Source organism: Erythrolamprus reginae, chromosome 2 (assembly GCF_031021105.1).
Source record: "Erythrolamprus reginae isolate rEryReg1 chromosome 2, rEryReg1.hap1, whole genome shotgun sequence".
In the NCBI taxonomy this organism is placed as follows: domain Eukaryota; kingdom Metazoa; phylum Chordata; class Lepidosauria; order Squamata; family Dipsadidae; genus Erythrolamprus; species Erythrolamprus reginae.
In genome coordinates, this window is record NC_091951.1 from 153799036 (window position 1) to 153820206 (window position 21171).

General features: G+C 39.8%; 1 protein-coding gene across 4 annotated transcripts in view; it reads left to right on the plus strand.

The window, feature by feature from the left end:
• Positions 1 to 21171, plus strand: part of EPN3 (epsin 3) — a 58767-nt gene that overhangs the window by 12325 nt on the left and 25271 nt on the right. For all 4 annotated transcript variants that reach the window (XM_070739999.1, XM_070740000.1, XM_070739997.1 and 1 more), the window contains one exon: positions 4889 to 5007. In XM_070739999.1, coding sequence (XP_070596100.1) covers positions 4889 to 5007 — 119 coding nt within the window. The remainder of the gene's footprint in view (positions 1 to 4888; positions 5008 to 21171) is intronic.

A 21171-nucleotide genomic window follows, 5' to 3' on the forward strand; every position in this document is an offset into this window, starting at 1 on the left:
CCACCCCTTCTAGACCAGTGATTTTCAACCTTTTTTGAGCCGCGGCACATTTTTTACATTTACAAAATCCTGGGGCACACCACCCACCAAAATGACACTCTAAGACACTCTCCTCTCTTTTTCCATCCCTGTCTCCTCCCCACCCTTGTGTGTGTGTGTGTGTGTGTGTGTGTGTGTGTGTGTATACACATTCTTGAACCATTTCCAAAAACAGGTGAGGGCTGGGTTTTTCTCTCTCTTATTCTTTGGGTGCTTTTTATCATATGCTTTAAATCAAGAGTCACTTCTCTCTCTCTTTTGTTTCTCTCTCTTTCCTCTCATTCTCTGTCTCAATCGTTTTCTCATTTCTCTTTTTTCCTCCCCTTTTTGCTCATTGCTCTCTCTCTCCCTTCCTCTCCTTTTCTCTATCTCTCTTTCTTTCTCTCTCTTTCTCTCTTTCTTTCTCACTCTTGCTTTCTCTCTCTTTCTTTTCTTTCTCTCTCTTGCTTTCTCTCTTTCTCTCTCTCTTGCTTTCTCTCTTTCTCTCTCTTTTTCTTTCTCTCACTCTCACTCTCTCTCTCAGCAAAAAGTTGCGAGGCCGGAATCTGAGCTTCCTTCTTCGCGGCACACCTGACCATGTCTCGCGGCACACTAGTGTGCCACGGCACACTGGTTGAAAAACACTGTTCTAGACCACCGTGAACAGCAGCACTTGGAGGCAGGGCTGATGCTGGGCTTGAAATAAAGGCCTGGGCCATGACTTTAGTCCTTGCAACACCATAGCTGCCACTCAAAAAGCCATTCCCTAAGATGCCATTGCCCCTGCAGCCTTGCACTCCCCAGGCTCTGCCATGCACTGCTTACCTTTGGGCAGTGTTCTCGTTCTATTCACAGGCTCCTGCAGCCTACCTGAGACACACAAGGATTTTATTGTTGAAGAGAATTTGAAGAATGCTCTTCTACAGCCTATGAAAACTATCCACAAGCACAGCCTGTTCTCACATGATTTTCAGAGCTTGTGTGACTTCCAGAGTCTCGAGTAGAGGTGAAATACTCCTGGTTCGGGCATGCCTGCCAGTGGTTGGGGAGCCGGTAGTGATGGCAGTGTGAGGCTTCGTCCACTCACCTGGATGCCTCCATTTTACCTTCTGTGCATGTGCAAAGCATTGTGCGCATGCGCAGAGGATAAAAAACTCAAATTTTGGGGGGTCTGGGCAGGTAAGGGAAGCCTCGCACTGTATCTACTGGCTCTCCGACCACCGACAGGCACACCCAAACTGGGAGGATTTCACCTCTGCTCTTCTCAGGCAACCTCCAGAGCCTTTGACAATCATGTGAGAATGGGCCATGCTTTTGAGAGTAGTTGTCAGGTGTTGGTAAACACTGGCATGTCACCCAAAATGTCCTGGCATTTTAGCCTATGACAGGTTTGGTGTCATAGATCTGGTGGGTGGGTGGGTGTCATAGATCTAAAGATGAAAATTAAGCAGGAGAGTTAGGGAAATGAAACAGAATTGGGTGGAAATTATATGTTCTGTCTTAAAAGGCACTTCTTAAAAGACACAAGTTTAAAAAAGAGCTATTAAATTAATATAAGAACACATGGGTTTCACATACCCATAAGGTCCCCCCCCCATATTCTTCTTACTAGCGAATGCTGAACCTATATACTCTTCAGAGCATATAAATCACATAGGTTTTGTCATCCTCTGCCCTATTATCTACATCAGTGATTTTCAACCTTTTTTGAGCCGCGGCACATTTTTTACATTTACAAAATCCTGGGGCACACCACCAACCAAAATGACACAAAATGACACCCTAAGACACTCTCCTCTCTTTTTCCATCCCTGTCTCCTTCCCCCTTGTGTGTGTGTGTGTGTATATACATATACACACTCTTGAACCATTTCCAAAAACAGGTGAGGGCTGGGGGTTTTCTCTCTCTTATTCTTTGGATGCTTTTTATCATATGCTTTAAATAAAGAGTCACTTCTCTCTCTCTTTTGTTTCTCTCTCTTTCCTCTCATTCTCTGTCTCAATCATTTTCTCATTTCTATTTTTTGCTCCCCTTTTTGCTCATTTCTCTCTCTCCCCCCCCTTCCTCTCCTTCTCTCTCTCTCTCTCTCTTGCTTTCTTTCTCTCTCTTTCTTGCTTTATTTCTCTCTCACTCTTGCCTTCTCTTTCTCTTTTCTTTCTCTCTCTTGCTTTCTTTCTCTCTCTCTCTCTCTCACTCTCTCTTTCTCTCTCAGCAAAAAGTTGCGAGACTGGAACCTGAGCTTCCTTCTTCGCGGCACACCTGACCATGTCTCACGGCACACTAGTGTGCCACGGCACACTGGTTGAAAAACACTGATCTACATTATCTATCAATTCTTACAAAGAATTGCTTTTTAAGAATGTTGTATGTTATGAAATGGGTTTTTTAGCTGTGATATACAGTATGTTCCAATGGCCAGTAAGGTTTTAATTCATACAATCAGCTTCTCTCCCCCCCAGTAAGTGATATAATAATGAAATGGCAATGGATGGCATATTTAGGCATCAAGAAATAGCCACAAAACTGTGTGGGGAAAACTGCCTAGACTTTTCTTTCTTGTCATTCTGTCTCTCTTTCCTTTCTGTTTTTTCCCAGTACTTTTCCCAGTTTTATTAATTGAAAATTAAACAAGACACTGGAACAGTGAATTTGAGCAGATGCTGATCTAGTCTTAAAATAAGCAAGGGACATATTCATCTTGCGGGACTGCAGCTGTTGAAATTTTGCAAGCTACATACTAAGTGTGAAAAATTTGTAATTTTTAAAAAGCTCAGTAGTATTTTTATATCATGTACAAAACTATCGATTTTATAAAGTGAACACAAGAACAAGGGGGCACAATCTGAAGTTAGTTGGGGGAAAGATCAAAAGCAACGTGAGAAAATATTATTTTACTGAAAGAGTAGTAGATCATTGGAACAAACTTCCAGCAGATGTGGTCGGTAAATCCACAGTAACTGAGTTTAAACATGCCTGGGATAAACATATATCCATCCTAAGATAAAATACAGGAAATAGTATAAGGGCAGACTAGATGGACCATGAGGTCTTTTTCTGCCGTCAGTCTTCTATGTTTCTATAATTAACCACTTCTACCATGTATCCTATAGAGCAGTGTTTCCCAACCTTGGCAACTTGAAGATATTTGGACTTCAACTCCCAGAATTCCCCAGCCAGCAAATCCAGATATCTTCATGTTGCCAAGGTTGGAAAACACTGCTATAGACAATTGTGGATGTTGAAATGTCTACATTCCTAGATTCCTTGAGTGGCTGTAACTGACAACAATTTCTTTTTGTTTAGAAGTCATTGTGAATATGTTCAGTGAGGCTTCTGAGCTAAAAGTCCATGACTCAAAGTAAGCCCTTAGAAGTGGGGTTGCCATCTGAATAAGCCAACAGAGCATTGCATTTTAATTCTATGATTTTTATGTGGATGTGGAAAAAAAATAGCGCTAGCAGTATTACCATGCCAGTTGTTGAGCCTCGGATAATACATTTTAGGCATACAATATGGGCCTTAAATCCTACATATTGCCAGTTTCTGACATAATTTTAGGAACAGCATCATCTGCATGAATGGGGAAAGGGGATTAGAATCCCTCAGCATTGTAACAAAGGCTTGTGCCTTTTATATGTGCCTCACAGCATCACAAATATGAATCAAAGGAGTGGAGCTTGTGCTGTGACTCTATAACACTGCAGACAAAAACAGCAATACCCTTCAGATACCACTGTTTCAAATATTAGTTTGGTACCAATGTACTTTTTTTTTGTTCCTCGTACCAAACTCAAGGAAAATGTTGCTATAGAAACACAAGTGGATTGGAGTTTTCAAAATAAAATATAACTGCATAAAATTCTCTTTTTTTTGCCCACCGCATGTGGGTTAGTCATAGTCTTCGACTGTTGGACATCATATGAAATTAAAATACAGAAGGTTGGTAGGCAGAAAATGGAGACAACCATCAGCACAGAAAGAGATTATTATTGTAAAAACATATTTAGAACAGTAGGAGGACTGCTTTTCTCTTGAGGGCAGCATTTCTTTGAAAAATAAAATTACAAATACCGTATTTTTCAGAGCATAAGACGCACTCCGTCCCACAAAAGAGGGTGGGACTGTTGATGCATCTTATATACAGAATACAGCCCTTTTTGGCTTCCTGAAACCCCACCCCATGTGAAAATGGGTGCACTAAGGGTTTGGGAAGTCTGCAGAGTGCTCTTGGGGGCAGAGGCAAAAACATCTCTCTTTTTTTGCAAAAAATTGCCTCTTTTTCACAAAAATGGGGTGCGTTTGGGAGGTCTGCAGAGCGCTCCTGTGGGCTGGCAAAACTCCCCCCCCCCTTTCTTACCTCTTCAAAATCTTGGTGTGCCTTATATTCCAAAATATGGTAATTCCTTCCTTTCTCTTGTGACCTGCCATCTTTCAATCCTGTACCTCCCACTCTTCTTTCTCTTAGTCTTTTTCTCTCCATCTCTTTCTCCCTATTCAGTGAGGCAGGATTCAGAGTGCTTATGCTAGACAATTCCACAGTCACTGGGAGTTGGGTAGCCTGCATATTTAATAAATTGTTATTAATAATTAACGGATATCTTTATGTTCATGTAGTGGAGGTGGTGACCCTTTGAGAGCTATATGCAACAAAATTTCATATTAATGTATGCCGATTAGTATAGGAGTGTAAATAAAGTTATTCTATTCTAAAAAAAAAAATTCTTACAGGGGAACATCTGTAGATCATCAATGACTGTGCACCCATTTTCTAAGAAAGCACTATGGAAACAACTGGACTTTCTTTCAGACCTCATTTGGGGTTATTTCATTCTACTTGTCCTACTAATTGGTTTTTGTCTTCGGATTCAGCTTCTTCATCATCACCCCGGTTCAGCTCTGACCTGGAGCAGGCAAGGCCACAGACCACTGGTGAAGAGGAACTCCAGCTGCAGCTTGCCATAGCAATGAGTCGAGAAGAAGCAGAAAAGGTAACAGCTTTTGTCCCAAACCAGCTTCCGTAGAGCTTGGGAAATACCAAGGGAGAGCACCAAGCACACTCACTGCCTCAAATGGTGAATGTGAGCTGGACCAAAAAGCCAAGCATAACAAAGTTGAAAATGGGAATAACGAAAATAATACAATGTCTTGCTTCATTCCCCAAGGAAGGTTTTGTTCGCTTGTTGGAACCAGGCGCAGGCACATCTTGATAAGGAAGCAACCTTATTTATTTATTTGTTTGTTAAATTTATTTGCTGCCTTCCTCACCAAGGGGCTGCTCTAGGCAGTCTACAAAAATTAAAAAGTGATAAAATGAAAGGTGTGTAAACAGAACCAAAGTAAAATAATAGAACCGTAAAATAAACAATGAAAAAGAGCACAACAAGAATACAGTACACCAATGTGGTGACCAAAAAGATGGACAGGTGGAGAACAAAGAGAGGAACTAGAATCTGTCATTAATACAGCTTTTGGCACTCGGCACATGGCTGAATTTACGACTGTTTGCATAGTTATGACTACAATTTTGCCCAAAACTGACACTTCTAGTTTTAAGCACTATGCACCGCAGCAAACGATTCTTTTATCATAAATGTCCTCTAGCAGTGTGTTTAAGAAAAATAAAGAACATATCAAGGTCTTCCCCTTCCCATTTTTCAAAATGCAATGACTACAGTGTTCACTTAACTGTAGTGCTCACACTTACAACCACCTGGTTTGTTTAACAACTGCTGCAAAAAAACCCATTGTAAAATCATGTGACCATCCCATTTTATGACCATTACGACTTATAATCATATTGCGTAGGCCCCATTATCATTGTTACTTGAGGACTATCTATAACAGAAAGTAGGGATGCAGTTACAGCAAGATATTATAGAAGCTATTATGCCTGATTTTAATTGTATTGATTTTATGCTTTGGATTTTGTGTATTTGGTTGTAGCTGCCATAAATCCTGATACAAGTAGGAAAATGGTTGATTAATTTAATTAAATAACTATTGTAAAATACACGAGGAAGGCAAATTTAATTCCAATATTGGCACCTGGAAGATGTAGTAAGTGCTACACAGAGCCATAGAAGATAACAATTTGAAGGGATCCTATAAGTCAGTGCTGAGTTCAGGATTACATTTGAAAATCTCTAGCAAGAGGAAGTCCAGTCATGATCTAGACTAATCCATTGCTTAATCATTCTTAATTCCAAACATTTTTCTTAAGTCCAGTGAGTCAGATGTGGTTGCTTTTTTAATCCCAGTGTCTTTTAGGCGTGGCCTTTGAGCATTTTGGGTAGGTAGTATGAGGACTGAAGGTAACAGAGCTTGAGGACAGCTAAAAGGCTTTTTTCAGAGCTAGAGGCATCTGGGTGGAGTGTTTGCCAGAAAAGTCAAGCTGGTATCACCCTATTTTGCATGCATGTGACACACATGAAGAAGGGACAAGGGTCCCATGGGTTCTTGCCATCTTGTGTTTTTAACCCTGTCCCAAGGATAACTGTATTTGGATCAACATTGAATGTGAACAATGCAGATAATTCTGGAATATCACTATGTGCAACCTTGTTGAATTGGGGCTTTTATTTTCTTATGACTGTTCCAGGTAAGGAAAAGAATTCCAGATATCATCAAGGGGCCGTAACACTTTGTTGATTTAACTATCTTTTGTCTTGTATACTAACACATGCAGAGTCACCTGGTAATAGTTGGTTACACTGTGCCTTAAATCAATAAGATAAGCTTTTGTAGTGGCTGCATGATCTACCTCCCTTTTATTTTTTTATCATAAATGTCCTCTAGCAGTGTATTTAAGAAAAATAAAGAACATATCAAGGTCTTCTCCTTTCCATTTTTCAAAATGCAATTTCTCTGAAGATAAGTCATAACAATAAGTGTTCTGTGAGTAGAAGGGAAGACTGTGGAACAGGCATTTCTTTCCTTCCTCCTGCATTTCTAAAAATCATTTTCAGAAGAAAGAGAGGTTATAAAATATTATTGGCTTTATTTTATAAGACTGTATTGAAAGCTTTGTTTAAAGAACTCCTATTTCTGGCAACTCCCCCTTTCCATTAAATATATCATAACCTCCAGAGTTTGTTTGGCTCACCCTGCGAAGAGATTTTGGAAGAGCCCAAGAATCACCTTGTGATTTTGTGCACATTGGATTATTGTCAGATTGCTTCACTGATGTCAGTAGGGTTTTCTTGTGAGTGCACATATGTATAATTGTATTGCACATTTCTATATCTGTGGCCTTAGATTTGCACAGTAGGCACTGAAATGAATTAAGATAAAACGGTACATTGTTTAGTGGGTCATTCTTTGTCAAGTGGACCAGGTGTCCACTGGACTGACTTTTGCAGCCTTATTTGAAAAGAAACCATCACAAAGACATCATATATGACAGAAAAAAACGTGCTCTTTCTAATGAAAAAAAAGGAAAATGATTGAACATGAGAAAACAGAGAGCTCTGTTTCATCACATTCAATTATCTTCATTTGAAAGAGCAAGTTTGTTTTATATCGCTCTCTGTTTTCTCACCTCCAATCATCTTCATTTTTATTTCATTGTAAAGAGCATGTTTTTTTCTATCATATATGTTGTTTTTGTGATGGTTTCTTTTCAAATAAGGCTTCAATTTCACCTGGTCCACTTGACAAAGAATGACCCTAGTGTATTTTTTTTCTTGTAACCTGATTATGTGCAGGCAGGATATTATGGGAGCTGAAGCACCCATATCTGGAAATAAATAAGTTTGGATAGCCTGAATTGTGGATTTCTTGGTAGAATTCTGTCATTTGTGTTTTTAAAACACTGAATTTGAAGTATGTCCAGGATTTACAGTACAGTATTTCTGGCAGTTATCAAGAAGAATCCTTGGATCTGATATTTTATAGAATTGAACATAGCTAAAACCAACAGTGTGTATAGGTTACTAGCTTAAATTCCTTGTTGTCCTTTAATGATGCAGGAACAGTTCCTTCTAGATAGTTCTAGACATGTCACCTATAATGCAGCATGTAGTCATATGCAATTTCCACACAAGTGATTTCCACTTGTGAAGCTATGGAGATGTAGTTAGTCACTAGTAGGAAAATGTGTTTCCTTTGTTTTGCAATGTTGAAGATGAGCCAAGAATGTTACAATTCTACTCTGTCACTTTGTAACCTACTAAACACAATACTGTATTTCCCCTTTTGATTGACAGCACTTTCAGACCATGCTTCAGAGCAGCGGTCCCCAAACTACGGCCCGGGGGCCGGATGCGGCCCACTGAGGCAATTTATCCTGCCCGCGGCAGCACACGATATTTTACATGGAGCTGGGCGTTGGAGTTGGGGGCGGGGAGCGACGAAAGTGCGATGCCGTCTAAAGTTTTTCTTTTTTTGAATGGCGAAGATTTTTCTTATTCTGAATGTTGCGCATGCGCGCGCACTCCCCATCCCCTTGTGGGCTGGCAGGGGGATGGGGGTGGAGAGGCCACAACCGAGAGGGTCGGCACCCGCCCATCCGCGGTGGGCAGGGGCGGCCGCAGCTCCCTTTCCTTCTCCCGCTGGCAGCCATCGCTGCAGGTTCCTTGGGTGGGAGCTGCCACTCCTTCTGGACAGCCCAGCCAGGTGGCCGTAGAAAGTGCAGAGATTATTAGAAAGTGGCAGAACCCATCCGAGGAACTTGCAGTGACTGCTGCCGGCTTGGCTGGAGGCGATGGCGGTGGGTGAAAGAAAGAGCCGCGCTCGCGTGCCGCGAATGCTGGTGTGAGAGAGTGAGAGAGAGAGAAAAAAAGGAGAGGAAGGAAGAGAGAGAGAAAGAAAGAAAGAAAGAGAAAACTTGGCAAGGAGTTGGGGACTTGCTCCACTTCACCTCCTCCTCCTCCCTCAAGGCGGCGGCATTAAGAAACCCGCAGGGTTTTTTTTATAGTCCGACCCTCCAACAGTCTGAGGGACAGTGAACTGGCCCCCTGTGTAAAAAGTTTGGGGGCCCCTGCTTCAGAGGAACTTGCAGAGTGCATCTGCATCCTATTGGCTGTGCAAAGGGTCTCCAACAGAAGTCCCAATAGACCTAGTGAAACAGCATCTGACAGGGCTTTTTAACGTCTCTGAAAATATTGCCAGAGCTATAGCACAGTAATTGGCATCCCATGGCTTCCTATTAGCACATCTCCTGCTCTCTTTCCAGGCAGTTAAAACATTTGCATACATATATAAACAAAGTTAATTCCAACTATCATTCTTGCCACAAATGGCACCACCAGTAACATTGAATAAGCAGGAAGCTGATTAAGACAGTCCCAGTCTAGAAATTTTGACTTCGTGCAGTGTTCCCCCACCTAGAGGTTTACATTCTTCTGAAAACTAGAACTACTTCTGAAAGTAGTTCACAAACTTATTTTTCTAAGAATCAACAGAATCCACTCATGTCTTTGTATAACAGGCTGATAAACCAGGTCAATGTTAGTCACTTGAGGAGATTGTCATGTAACCCCGACTGTTTACTTTAGATTTTTGCTTCAGGTGCCAAAATATTCAAGGCCAGCTTATGATCTCCTTGAATGAGCCTTGGAAGGTTGCTTATACAAACTAGTTTTGGATGTTGATCTTAATGTAATATCAGTCCTGAGGTGCACTGCACAGCAATATTGGTTTAATATGCCTATAATTTAAATTTTGTTTGGATAAAACCATCTGTCAGGCTACTTAAGAATGAAACACCATTCCATTCAATTACATTTTAATGTAGCGGGCTAGTTCCTGGCTTTGGTAAATATGTGTATATGTGTGTATTGTGACCAACTTTTCTGGTTGGTGATTATGAGGCAGGGGAGATTGGCCTGATGGCTTTTCCTTTCTGGGCTGTTACAAGAGTTAGCTCTTTGCTTCTTTTTGTTTACTATGTACATTAAAGCATCAGAAGAGGTAATTAACCCCCAATACTCGGGGTTAAGTATGTTCCCCAGGCCAGACAGGAAATACAGTTGGAGTCCTGTCCAAGTGACTGGTGGCTTGAAGGGCTGGATGAGTGAGAACTAACTTGAATGGAGTCCTAGTAAAAAGAGTTGCTGTTTGTTCATCTGAATTCTCTGCTTGCTCCAGTGGTGTCTCTTGACGAGATGTCCTTACTCCTGAAGAAGCAAGCCTATGATTGTGGTTCTTCTATCTAGACTGACTGCTTCTGTTGTGGCAGCTAATGGAGGCTTTTTTCCAGCCACATTAATATCCAGCTGCAATTCTACCTGAGTAGGATGATCTTGCTACAGTGACGCATGCCTTCATTACCGCTTAGACTACTGCAACATGCTATATGTGGAGCAACTTTTCAACCTCATATGAAAGCTGCAGTTGGTTCAGAGCACAATTTGTGTGATGAACATTTTCCAGAACAGAGCACTGTTGTAATGTGACTACTTGCCAATACTGTAGAGCCATAGATGCAATTTAAAGTTATGGTATTAACCTATAAAGTCTTAACAACGTTTTGTGCCTAATTATCTGGAAAATCACATTCTCCTATTGCAGAGGTGTCAAATTCGAGGCTTGTGGGCTGGATGCACCCCCGTTTTAGTGAAGGGGGAGAAAAGTCATGATATGCCATGTAACAGTAATGTGATGACGTGAGTTTGGCATCCCTGTCCTATTGGAATTGGCATAATCAATCTACCAGGAAGAAACTATTAGTGTCCCATTTTAGGAAGGTAAGAGGGAATGAGTCTCACTGTAGCTGTTTATTAGTTGCTGCATCATTTTTGGGAAGGACCTTGTAGTGAACATTTATCTGGCTCCTATCCTGTTATATTCAAAATATAGGTCTTCTGGAGACCATATAGGCCTGACTGCATCTTGCTTTTGTGTATAGTTGGTTTGGGTTTATTTTATTTTATTCCATATTTTTATTAATTTGTACACTATATTTTTGTATATATTTTATTTCTTATGTATTTTATCTATAAACCTCTGAAAGTCCCTAGAGGTTAGCGGTCTGCAGATATAAGAATTATACTTCCCGTAGCTTGTAACCACTTAGAAGACAGTTTTCATAGACAAATGAACTAGGCAAAATCAATGGCAAAATCAAATCTGATTAAAGCTGATTAAAAAGTTAACAAAGAATTAATGTTTAACTTTGCGAGAGAAAAATTCTTAAGTATCTAGACAGGCTTCAAGCTTTTGAAATGTTTTAAAATTCAAATCATGTCTATGTTCTTAAACTTTGTTCATAGTAAAGTTGTTCCTGCAACAATCTTATAACCCTTTATAGGACTCCTCAGTTGTGCATTAGCCATACTGAAGAAAATAGAGTCGGATGCTTCATGGGCAGCTTCCCAAAGGTTGAGTAGGATAAGGAAGAAAATGCTTTAAAAAAAAAATCCAGTTGGTAGTGAAGAAACTTTTAGGACATAATTGCAGTGAAGACTGATCCAAAATGTTTTGGAAAAATGAAAGAGGTCTTGGAAATCATTTCAGTACATTGATTAGAGGAGTGGGCCATACAGGCAGAATCCCCTTGCATGTTTTGGTGTGATGACCCATTTATAATTGCAAACGCAAACTATCTCTGAAAATAATTCTTCAGACCAGTTATGCTGCATTCTAGGTCAACGATGGGAAGGTTGCAATTTGTCATTTGTGTCCCCCAAACATAGGAGGAGCCATTTATTTGGCTCATTAGATAAGTTCTGTTGGCTCTTTCTAAGTTCAGCAGGCTGGAATAATCCCTTAAATAGACAGCACTGTAATATTATTATTTTCTTTCCAAGTGTAAGCTTCTGTCAAGAACAGATGTCAAGTCTTCCTAAATCTCCAAACTTTAACCAGGTGACATGCTAAACATTCTATCCTGCTGGCTACATCTGGCAGAGACCTACTAGAAAGTGGGGAAGCTCCAGCCATTGTTGAGCAAAAAGAGAAATGTGGGATTTAAAGCTGACATTTTGCTGAAGCAGCTTTCTAATACGGTGTTGTACATCCAGTGTAACATTTTAAAAACTCACAGTGACATCTTCTTTTTCTGGCCTCTCAGATGTCACAGCCTGAAACTGTTTCACTTTGCTGTATGCAGATTGCTTTGCCAAGAGAACCTGGGCATTTTTGTGTAAGGCCAAGACAGGCGTATGCATGAAGACATCAAATGCGCAAGTGGCATCTCTCAACCATGTAATCAGCAGAGTTTCCTAAGGCTTCTTCCCACTCCATATGTTGCCGTATGTTGCCAGGGCAAATTGCAGTAATTGCAGCACATATTAATTTTCCTTTGGGGTGTGTGTGTGTGAGCAGTCCCTATCTTATTTCTAAGATAGAAGTGGCCCAGTCAGTACAGATTAGAAAGTTAATTCCAGGGACTCCACCCTTCATCACCAGTCATCACAGAAAAGAGGGGCTGCTGGTAGAATAATTGAAATGAATATTATCCTTGCAGCTTAGGCATTGAGAAGTCCTTTGCTTGTTATAATGTCCAGGAGCAAGGAATCTAAAGAAGAGCCTTCCTATGTATTTAAATAGGCCACGACACATAAAATTATTTATTTATTTATTTATTCGTTCATTCTTTCATTTCATTTCATTATTTCAATTCATTCATTCATTGAATCATTCATTCATTCATTCATTCATTTATTTAATTTATATGCCGCCCCTCTCCGTAGACTCGGGGCGGCTCACAACAGTAATAGAAAAAACAATGTGCAATACAAATCTAATAATTAAAACTAAAAACCCATAATTTAAGAAACATACACACAACATACCATACATAAACAATATAGGCCTGGGGAAGTTATCTCAGTTCCTCCATGCCTGACGGCAGAGGTGGGTTTTAAGGAGTTTGCGAAAGGCAAGGAGGTTGGGGGCAGTTCTAATCTCAGGGGGGAGCTGGTTCCAGAGGGTTGGGGCCGCCACAGAGAAGGCTCTTCCCCTGGGACCCGCCAAACGACATTGTTTAGTCGACGGGACCCAGAGAAGGCCAACTCTGTGGGACCTAATCGGTCACTAGGATTCATGCGGCAGAAGGCAATCCTGGAGATATTCTGGTCTGATGCCATAAAGGGCTTTATAGGTCATAACCAACACTTTGAATTGTGACCGGAAATTGATCGGCAACCAAATTACAAACTCTTAACATTAATTACTGCAATATCTAGAAATTCAGACAAGGACAGTGTATGTATAGAATATTTTTAATGAATGTAGAGGCATAATAGGGTAAACAAAGAGAAGCAAGACTAAAGAGAGCATCTTTACTAGAAAACCAAACAACTTTTGGAGTTACAGGTGTCTGATTTTTCATAACTGAAGCAGAGAGGAGCCTCTGAATAAATGTATACAACTAATTAGAAAACACAACATTTGCAGCCCTTAAAAATACTATGCTGGGCCCTTCTCTAGTTCAGGCATTCCCAGGGGAAGCCACAATTGCTTTATAATATATCTTTATGCTTGGATACACTGGACTGCATTTTCATATTCCACCTTTTCAGTGGAGTACTGACTATGTAGTTCTCAAACTGCGATGCAAGCCAGGCTAAGGAGATCCAAAACAAAGCTGTTTGTCAATCTGGTAAACTTTATTTATTTTTTATTTATTTATTTATTTATTTTGTCCAATACAAATGGAAAGTTAAGGAGAATAAAAACATGAAGTAGTAAATATCAGGGAAGGGATAGAAGAAGAGATATGAGAATAGAATACATCAGTGAAGAGAAGAGGAAGGATATATGGATGGGAGAAAAGATATATAAAATATAGGAGAGACAATTGGACAGGGGACGGAAGGCACACTAGTGCACTTATGCTCACCCCTTACTGACCTCTAAGGAATCTGGAGAAGTCAATCATGGAAAGTCTAAGGGAAAAATGTTGGGGGTTGGGGGATGACACCACGGAGTCTGGTAATAAGTTCCACGCTTCAACAACTCGATTGCTAAAGTCATATTTTTTACAGTCAAGTTTGGAAATAAATACCAGAGATTACAATAATCAAATTCCCTATGCTCTTGTTAATTGAAACTTATTGTCTATATTTGTGCTTTGATCTTTGGCTGTCATTAAGATTGGCTTTTGATTCCTTCTACCAACATCTAGGGGACATTACCCAGATCCATCAAGCAATGTTCTTGTTTTAAGTCATTATTCTGAAGAAGGAGGTTCTTGAGCTATACTGACTTAAAGCAAGAAAACTACACTGCTCAAAAAAATAAAAATAAAGGGAACACTTAAAAAACAGAATATAATTCCAAGTAAATCAAACTTCTGTGCAATCAAACTGTCCACTTAGGAAGCAACACTGATTGACAGTCAATTTCACATGCTGTTATGCAAATGGAATAGTTGTGCAAATGAAGTATTCAATGAGAATATTTCATTCATTCAGATCTAGGATGTGTTATTTGAGTGTTCCCTTTATTTTTTTGAGCAGTATATTTGGAAAGCATGGCTTTTCTCATGTTAGGAGATGGCACCTCTGTGCTTATAGAAATCCAGGAGCAAAGGGATTCAAGGGCTGACTAAAGCAAAGAAAGAGTTATGGTGACAAGAACTAACCTTTCAACCTAGTGAAGACAGACAAACCTGCTCTTCAGCTGTGCATCAAAATAAGTAGAACATCAGGAGGTTTATTGAGCCCCAGCATAATCATGCCGATGTTGTCATATCCTTTCATTATTTTTAATTATTATGTCTAGAAAGCAGGTCAGAGGTACCTAATACTGTTTATAGCCCTCTATTCTGCTGCACAGCAACTTGTTATCAGCTGAGGGCATCTCAGACACCTACATATTCTATTTTTCCCCCTTCCCCTTCCAGCCCCTCCTCTAATTTTTCCTGAATACTGAATTTTTGAGATTCCCTGTGACATACCTATGTAACCATTCTCTCTCTTACAAAATAATTTAAAGCATTTTAAACTAATCAGAATTAAATGCTTTCATCATTGCAATATTCTAGAGTGGCTCCAGAAGAACAGACAGATTATATATAGAAAACTTACTTTTATTAGGACATGAAGTAAGTAGCCTAAGGTTTATTGCCTTTCTGTTGCTTATTGAGTTGAATTGTTTAAGGCTAAAGTAACTTACTTAACTGATGGAGCTTGCAATAAAGAGCAAAATAAGGCAGGATGCTTTGATGGTCTGGTTTTACAAGCGGCAGCTGGGCCCAAAATGTATAGTTTTCCTCATGGCTCAGGACCTGCTCTACTATTAGCTTTGAACTTACAACTTGACAGCAAAGTAGATACAGAAGCTATCATTTGAAATTACTATTTTTAAAGACCTGAAAGGTGGATGTATCCAAAGGATCATTCCTCATTTAATAACATTTTAAGTTTACATAAATACAGTAGCTGCTGATATTGTTCAGCTACATAGATGTCTGAGGAAACTTCAAAGATGTTTGAGCAAACCACTCTTGACTGAGGTTAGCTTGGGAGAGGAAAAAAGAGGACAAGGAAATTCTAGAGGCATTCTCTGTGGCTGAGTTCACACCTTGGTTTCAGTGGCAGTTTGTGGAACAAGTAATTGTGACCTGCTTTACACACTACACTAAGCCATAACCTCTGATTTACAAAGTATAGTGGGTCAATTTACACGTGCTAAGCAAAATCCCAAAAAGTCACATTGGCTGTCAACGCTGATTGACCATTATATCGGAGTGATTATTTTGTAAATTTATTCTATTTTGTTAATTCATTCAAATTTATCGTTTCCATTCCTTTCTAACAATATTATATCTGATTTGTGTACTATAAAGACTTCCCATCCTCTAATATATTTTGCATAATTCTCAAAGTTGCCCAAACTTGATCTAAATTTCAGCACTTAATAAAATATTCTAATCTTGAAAAGAGACAGAAAAAAAATGATACATATGGCAGAGTGACTAGCAACAAAATAGAACCAAACTTTATTTCTAAAGAACTGCGAAAATGAATATTTGCTATCCAAATATTGTACAATATTTGATGTGAATATTTTAAAACCTTGTCAGTCTTTGGGCTGCATTCAGGAACTTATAATGAAAAAATAGTACCTCAAATAAATACCAACCTTATTAATGAGTCAATTGCTGTAACAGAGGAAATGTTATGCACAATCTTGCTTAGCTTCTCATCCTAACTCAGACCTCAGATATTTTCATCTTTATTTATTCTGAAGCAGAGGTAAAATGCTCCTGATTCGCTCATGCCTGTCAGTCATCGGAGAGCCGGGGGTGAGGGCAGTGTGAGGCCCCGCCCACCTGCATGCATGGTGGGTAAAAGAACCCAAATGGTGGCATCAGGGCGGGTGGGTGGAGCCTCATATAGTGCCTTCACGATTGGCTCTCCAACGCCCAACAGGCACGAGCAAACCAGGAGCATTTCACCTCTGTATTAAAATGACTTAATACAGACACAACAGCCATTTCAACCTGCCAATCTTGCTATTTTAGGTGTTAAATTGTAAAAGGGGAACCCATGTTTGTCCATGAATAAATAAACACGCTTCCATTTTTTTTAAAAGGAGCAACTGTGCCCTTTTCCCACAACTAAAAGAAAAACACATTACGATTATAAAAAAGAAAGAAAACAATTGTGTGCTGTATAGGATTACAGTGTTCAAGTTCATCAAGTTCCTAGAAACATTGTTAACAATGAAACAATACATTGTGGAACAGATTCTTCTAGAAATATTTAATAGGGAGAATTCTGATACTATTTGACACAACCGAGGAAAACAGATAATTGGAAAGCAGGAATATCTGATGTGGGGAAGAAACTCACATTTGAAGTCAGCGGTATCTTTCTACCAATATTTGCTTTAATAATAGTAAATAAAATAAATACAGTAAGACCTCACCTATCGCTGGTGTTACGTTCCAGACTCGGCCGCGATAGGTGAAATCCGCGATGGGGAATTTATCGAATGATAGTACTTATTTAAGTATTTATATTGTAATTGTTTGGTAAGTTTTCATTGTTTTAAGTGTTTATAAACCCTTCCCACACAGTATTTATTTTAGATACAGTATTTAAATACAGTATTTACAATTTTAGATATTTTTTTTTGAAAAACCTGCCGATCGAGTTCGGTGGGCTGTTTAAATCTGCCGATCGACTTCCTCAGAAACCCGCGAACCAGCGAAGATCCGCTAATGATTTTTCTCATTAATATTTCTTGAAATGAAGTGAAGTGAAGCCACAGTAGGTGAAGCGCGATATAGCGAGGGACTACTGTAGTTCAGCAGATCTTCCTTCCTTCCTTCCTTCCTTCCTTCCTTCCTTCCTTCCTTCCTTCCTTCCTTCCTTCCTTCCTTCTTTCCTCCCTCCCTCCCTCCCTCCCTGTATTACTGTATTTTTCAGAGTATAAGACGCACCGGAGTATAAGACATACCTTAGTTTTGGGGGAGGAAAACAAGAGAAAAAAATTCTGCCTCCCAGCAATTTGCCTCCCAGCCAACAGTACAGATGATATACACTGTTTGCTGTGTATTTCTGTGTATATGTGTTTGACCCATAAAAATAGCAAAGAAATGTACATTATGGCAGTATATTAATGCCAGAAAGTTTTCTTAAATGTAGTCACACTAACTTCTCCCAAATATTTAAATAGATCAGAAAAGCCTGAGATGGCCGGGCTTAAAGAGGGAATGGTAAAAAACTGGCCAGGCCTTCGTGCTGCTCTCAAATTTCCTCGGAAATTTTTCCGGACTCAGGTTCTTAAGTAGAAAATGGTTCTTAAGAAGAGGCAAAAATCTTGAACACTCAGTTCTTATCTAGAAAAGTTCTTAAGTAGAGGCGTTCTTAAGTAGAGGTACCACTGTACTTTAAAAGTAACTCAGAGTAACAAACATACAAGATCCTCTTTCCTCTTCCTATTTTCCCCACAACAATCACCCTGTGAAGTGGATTAGGCTGAGTCATTTGCCCAAAATCACCCAGCAGATCCCAATTCAATGCTCAGAAAAGATAGAAAGCTCCACCCTGAAGCTCTAGGTCAGCGATTTTCAACCTTTTTTGAGCCGCGGCACATTTTTTACATTTACAAAATCCTGGGGCACACCACCAACCAAAAGGACAAAAAAACGACACTCTAAGACACTCTCCTCTCTTTTTCCATCCCTGTCTCCTCCCCCTCTTGTGTGTGTGTGTGTGTGTGTGTATACATACTCTTGAACCATTTCCAAAAACAGGTGAGGGCTGGGGGTTTTTCTCTCTTATTTTTTGGGTGCTTTTTATCATATGTTTTAAATCAAGAGTCACTTCTCTCTCATTCCCTCTTTTGTTTCTCTCTTTCCTCTCATTCTCTGTCTCAATCATTTCCTCATTTCTCTTTTTTCCTCCCCTCTTTGCTCATTTCTCTCTCTCCCTTCATCTCCTTTTTTCTCTCTCTTGCTTTCTTTCTATCTCTCTCTTGCTTGCTTTCTCTCTCACTCTTGCTTTCTCTCTCTTTCTCTCTCTCTCCTGCTTTCTCTCTCTTTCTCTCTCTCACTCTTTCTTTCTCGCTCTTTCTCTCTTTTCTTTTTCTTTCTTTCTTTCTCTCTTTCTCTCACTCTTTCTTTCTCTCTCTCACTCTCTTTCTCTCTCTCTCTCTCAGGAAAAATTTGTGAGACCAGAAGCTGAGCTTCCTTCTTCGCGGCACACCTGACCGTGTCTCGTGGCACACTAGTGTGCCACGGCACACTGGTTGAAAAACACTGCTCTAGGTAGTGGTTGCTGCTGAGTAGGGGCAATAGCTAGATTCAAATATTCCAAATAAGGCAGAGTTCCATGAATAAGATTTTAATGAATTTCCGGCTGTTGGGTAGTCTGGCAGTGACAAATTCTAGTGGTCTTCAGCAACGCGTTAGCATTGTGTCTTTTCTGAGGATCTGTTGATGGAGTAGCTGGCATTAGGCTGCATATTGGTCACACATTCCACTTTGGCCATCAATTAATGGCATGGTTATGTATAACTGTTTATATATAAATAGTTTTTTTGTAGCCTCAGTTGGAAGACACAGAGAGCTACTTCTCAAGGAGGCTAGCAGGCAACATAATAGAGCAGGGCTGTCAAACTCGTAGCCTGAGGGCCAGATGCATCACGAGATGGCCAGGCCAACACCCAGTTTAGTGAAGGAGAAAAAAAGTCGCTACACGTCACGTGACGATGCGAGTTTGACACCCCTGTAATAGAGGGAAAAGGAGACAGGAGTAATTTGTGTCGTAGTGGCAAGCCAGACAGATGAATCTCATCACTGTGCTGAAAACATAGATGGTGATTTTAGCATGTAACTGTTGAAGACATAAAAGTACCAGATATATAGCCCTTGGATAAATATTCCCATCTGTACCCCAACTTTGCCTTTTAATGCAAATGAAGTGTGTTCTACGTGGACTAACTTTGTGTTACCTTCAGCTAATTGTGTTACCTTCAGCATGAGAAAGAATAAAGTTACACTGGGTCAAAAATCTTGGCAGATTGATATAGTTCACTAAATAGTTTGTTATATCAGGCACATAATACTAAGTCATAAATAATAGTTTCTGAAGTAGAAAAGGTGATTCAAATGTCATCTTAAGTGAAAGCCAAGTATTTTTTTCTTTAGCAGGATGCAAGAATTGGGCAGACTTTTGTGAATTAAACATTTACACGAATGCTAGCGATTAGCAATAATTCTTCAGAAAATAAGGTTAATGGTGGTGTGTGACAATACTGTTTCTTTGGAATGAATGGGGACAATCTGTGTTTGTTCTTTTATGGCAACAGCACGATGATGCCTTGTTTGAAGTTAAGGGCAAAGCAGACTGTGCCTACTAGTGCTGAAGTCTGTTTGCTTGCTGTTTGGCCTTGTTACAGGCAACTGAGTTTTAGAACAACCTTTGATGAACTTCAAGCTTCAGAAAGGACGGTGAGGTCACAGCAGCCAGGAAAGAAAGCTCTCAGGTTACATTAGCTTGGCAAGCCAGCTACATTGCTCCAAGATGCAGCAATTCCCTCTCCTACCCCTGCTCAGGCAGGAAACCTTATACAATTTCAGATGAATGGTTGTCCAATCTCTTCTTAAACATTTACAGTATTGGCGCATTCACAACTTCTAGAGGCAAATTGTTCTGCTGATTAATTGTTCTAACTGTCAAGAAATTTCTTCTTAGTTCTAGGTTGCTTCTCTCCTTGATTAATTTCCACCTATTACTGTACTTCTTGTCCTGCCTTCAGGAGCTTTGGAGAATAGCTTGACTTCCTCTTCTTTGTGGCAACCCCTGAGATATTGCAAAACTGCTATCATGTGACCCCTTGTCCTTTTTTTCATTAGACATACCTAATTCCCATAACTGTTCTTCATATGTTTTATCCTCCAGTCCCCTAATCATCTTTGTTGCTCTTTTCAGCATTGTTTCCAGAGTTTTAAGTGTTTTTTTTTACATTGTGGCGACCAGAACTGGATGCAGCATTCCAAGTGTGGCCTTACCAAGGCCTTATAAAGTGGTATTGACACTTCACTTGATTTTGATTCTATCCCTCTGTTAAATGCAGTCTAGAATTGTGTTGGCTATTTTGGCAGCTGCAGTTCACTGCTGGCTCATATTTAAATGCTTGTCCACTAGGACTCCAAGATCCACCTTACAGTTATTACTATTGAACCAGGTACCGCCCAGGGGTTGGCTCCTCTTACCTTGATACATTGCGTGTGCATCGCCATGTTTCCCTGCATGTGCATGCTTGTTCCCTGCACATGCGTGAAAGCAAAAAAATGCCAAAATATCATGCACGCGAGCATCCCCTCATGAGATTTTGCTTCTGCGCATGTGCAGAAAGCAAAAAAAAGGGCAAAAAATTCAGGAAGAAAGATGGCGCACACAATGCAATTGGCGGGCTGCTACTAGAACGACAGAGTAGACCATATTGGTGGGCTCCCAACACTGGTACCGCCTATTCTTTACCTGTGCATTTGTTTTTTCTTGCCTAAATGTAGACTCTTACATTGATTACCATTGAATTTCATTTTGTTAGATAGTGTCCAATGTTCAAGTCTGTCAAGATCCTTGTGTATCTTAAGCCTATATTCTGGCGTGTTTTCTATTCACCAAATTTACATGTACCACAAATAAAAAGACGCCAAGTACAATAATACCAGAGCAGTTATCTTATAATTTTTTGCTTTTTTATTTCAAGTTTATAGATTTTAATAGGGATATTTCTTCATATGAAGC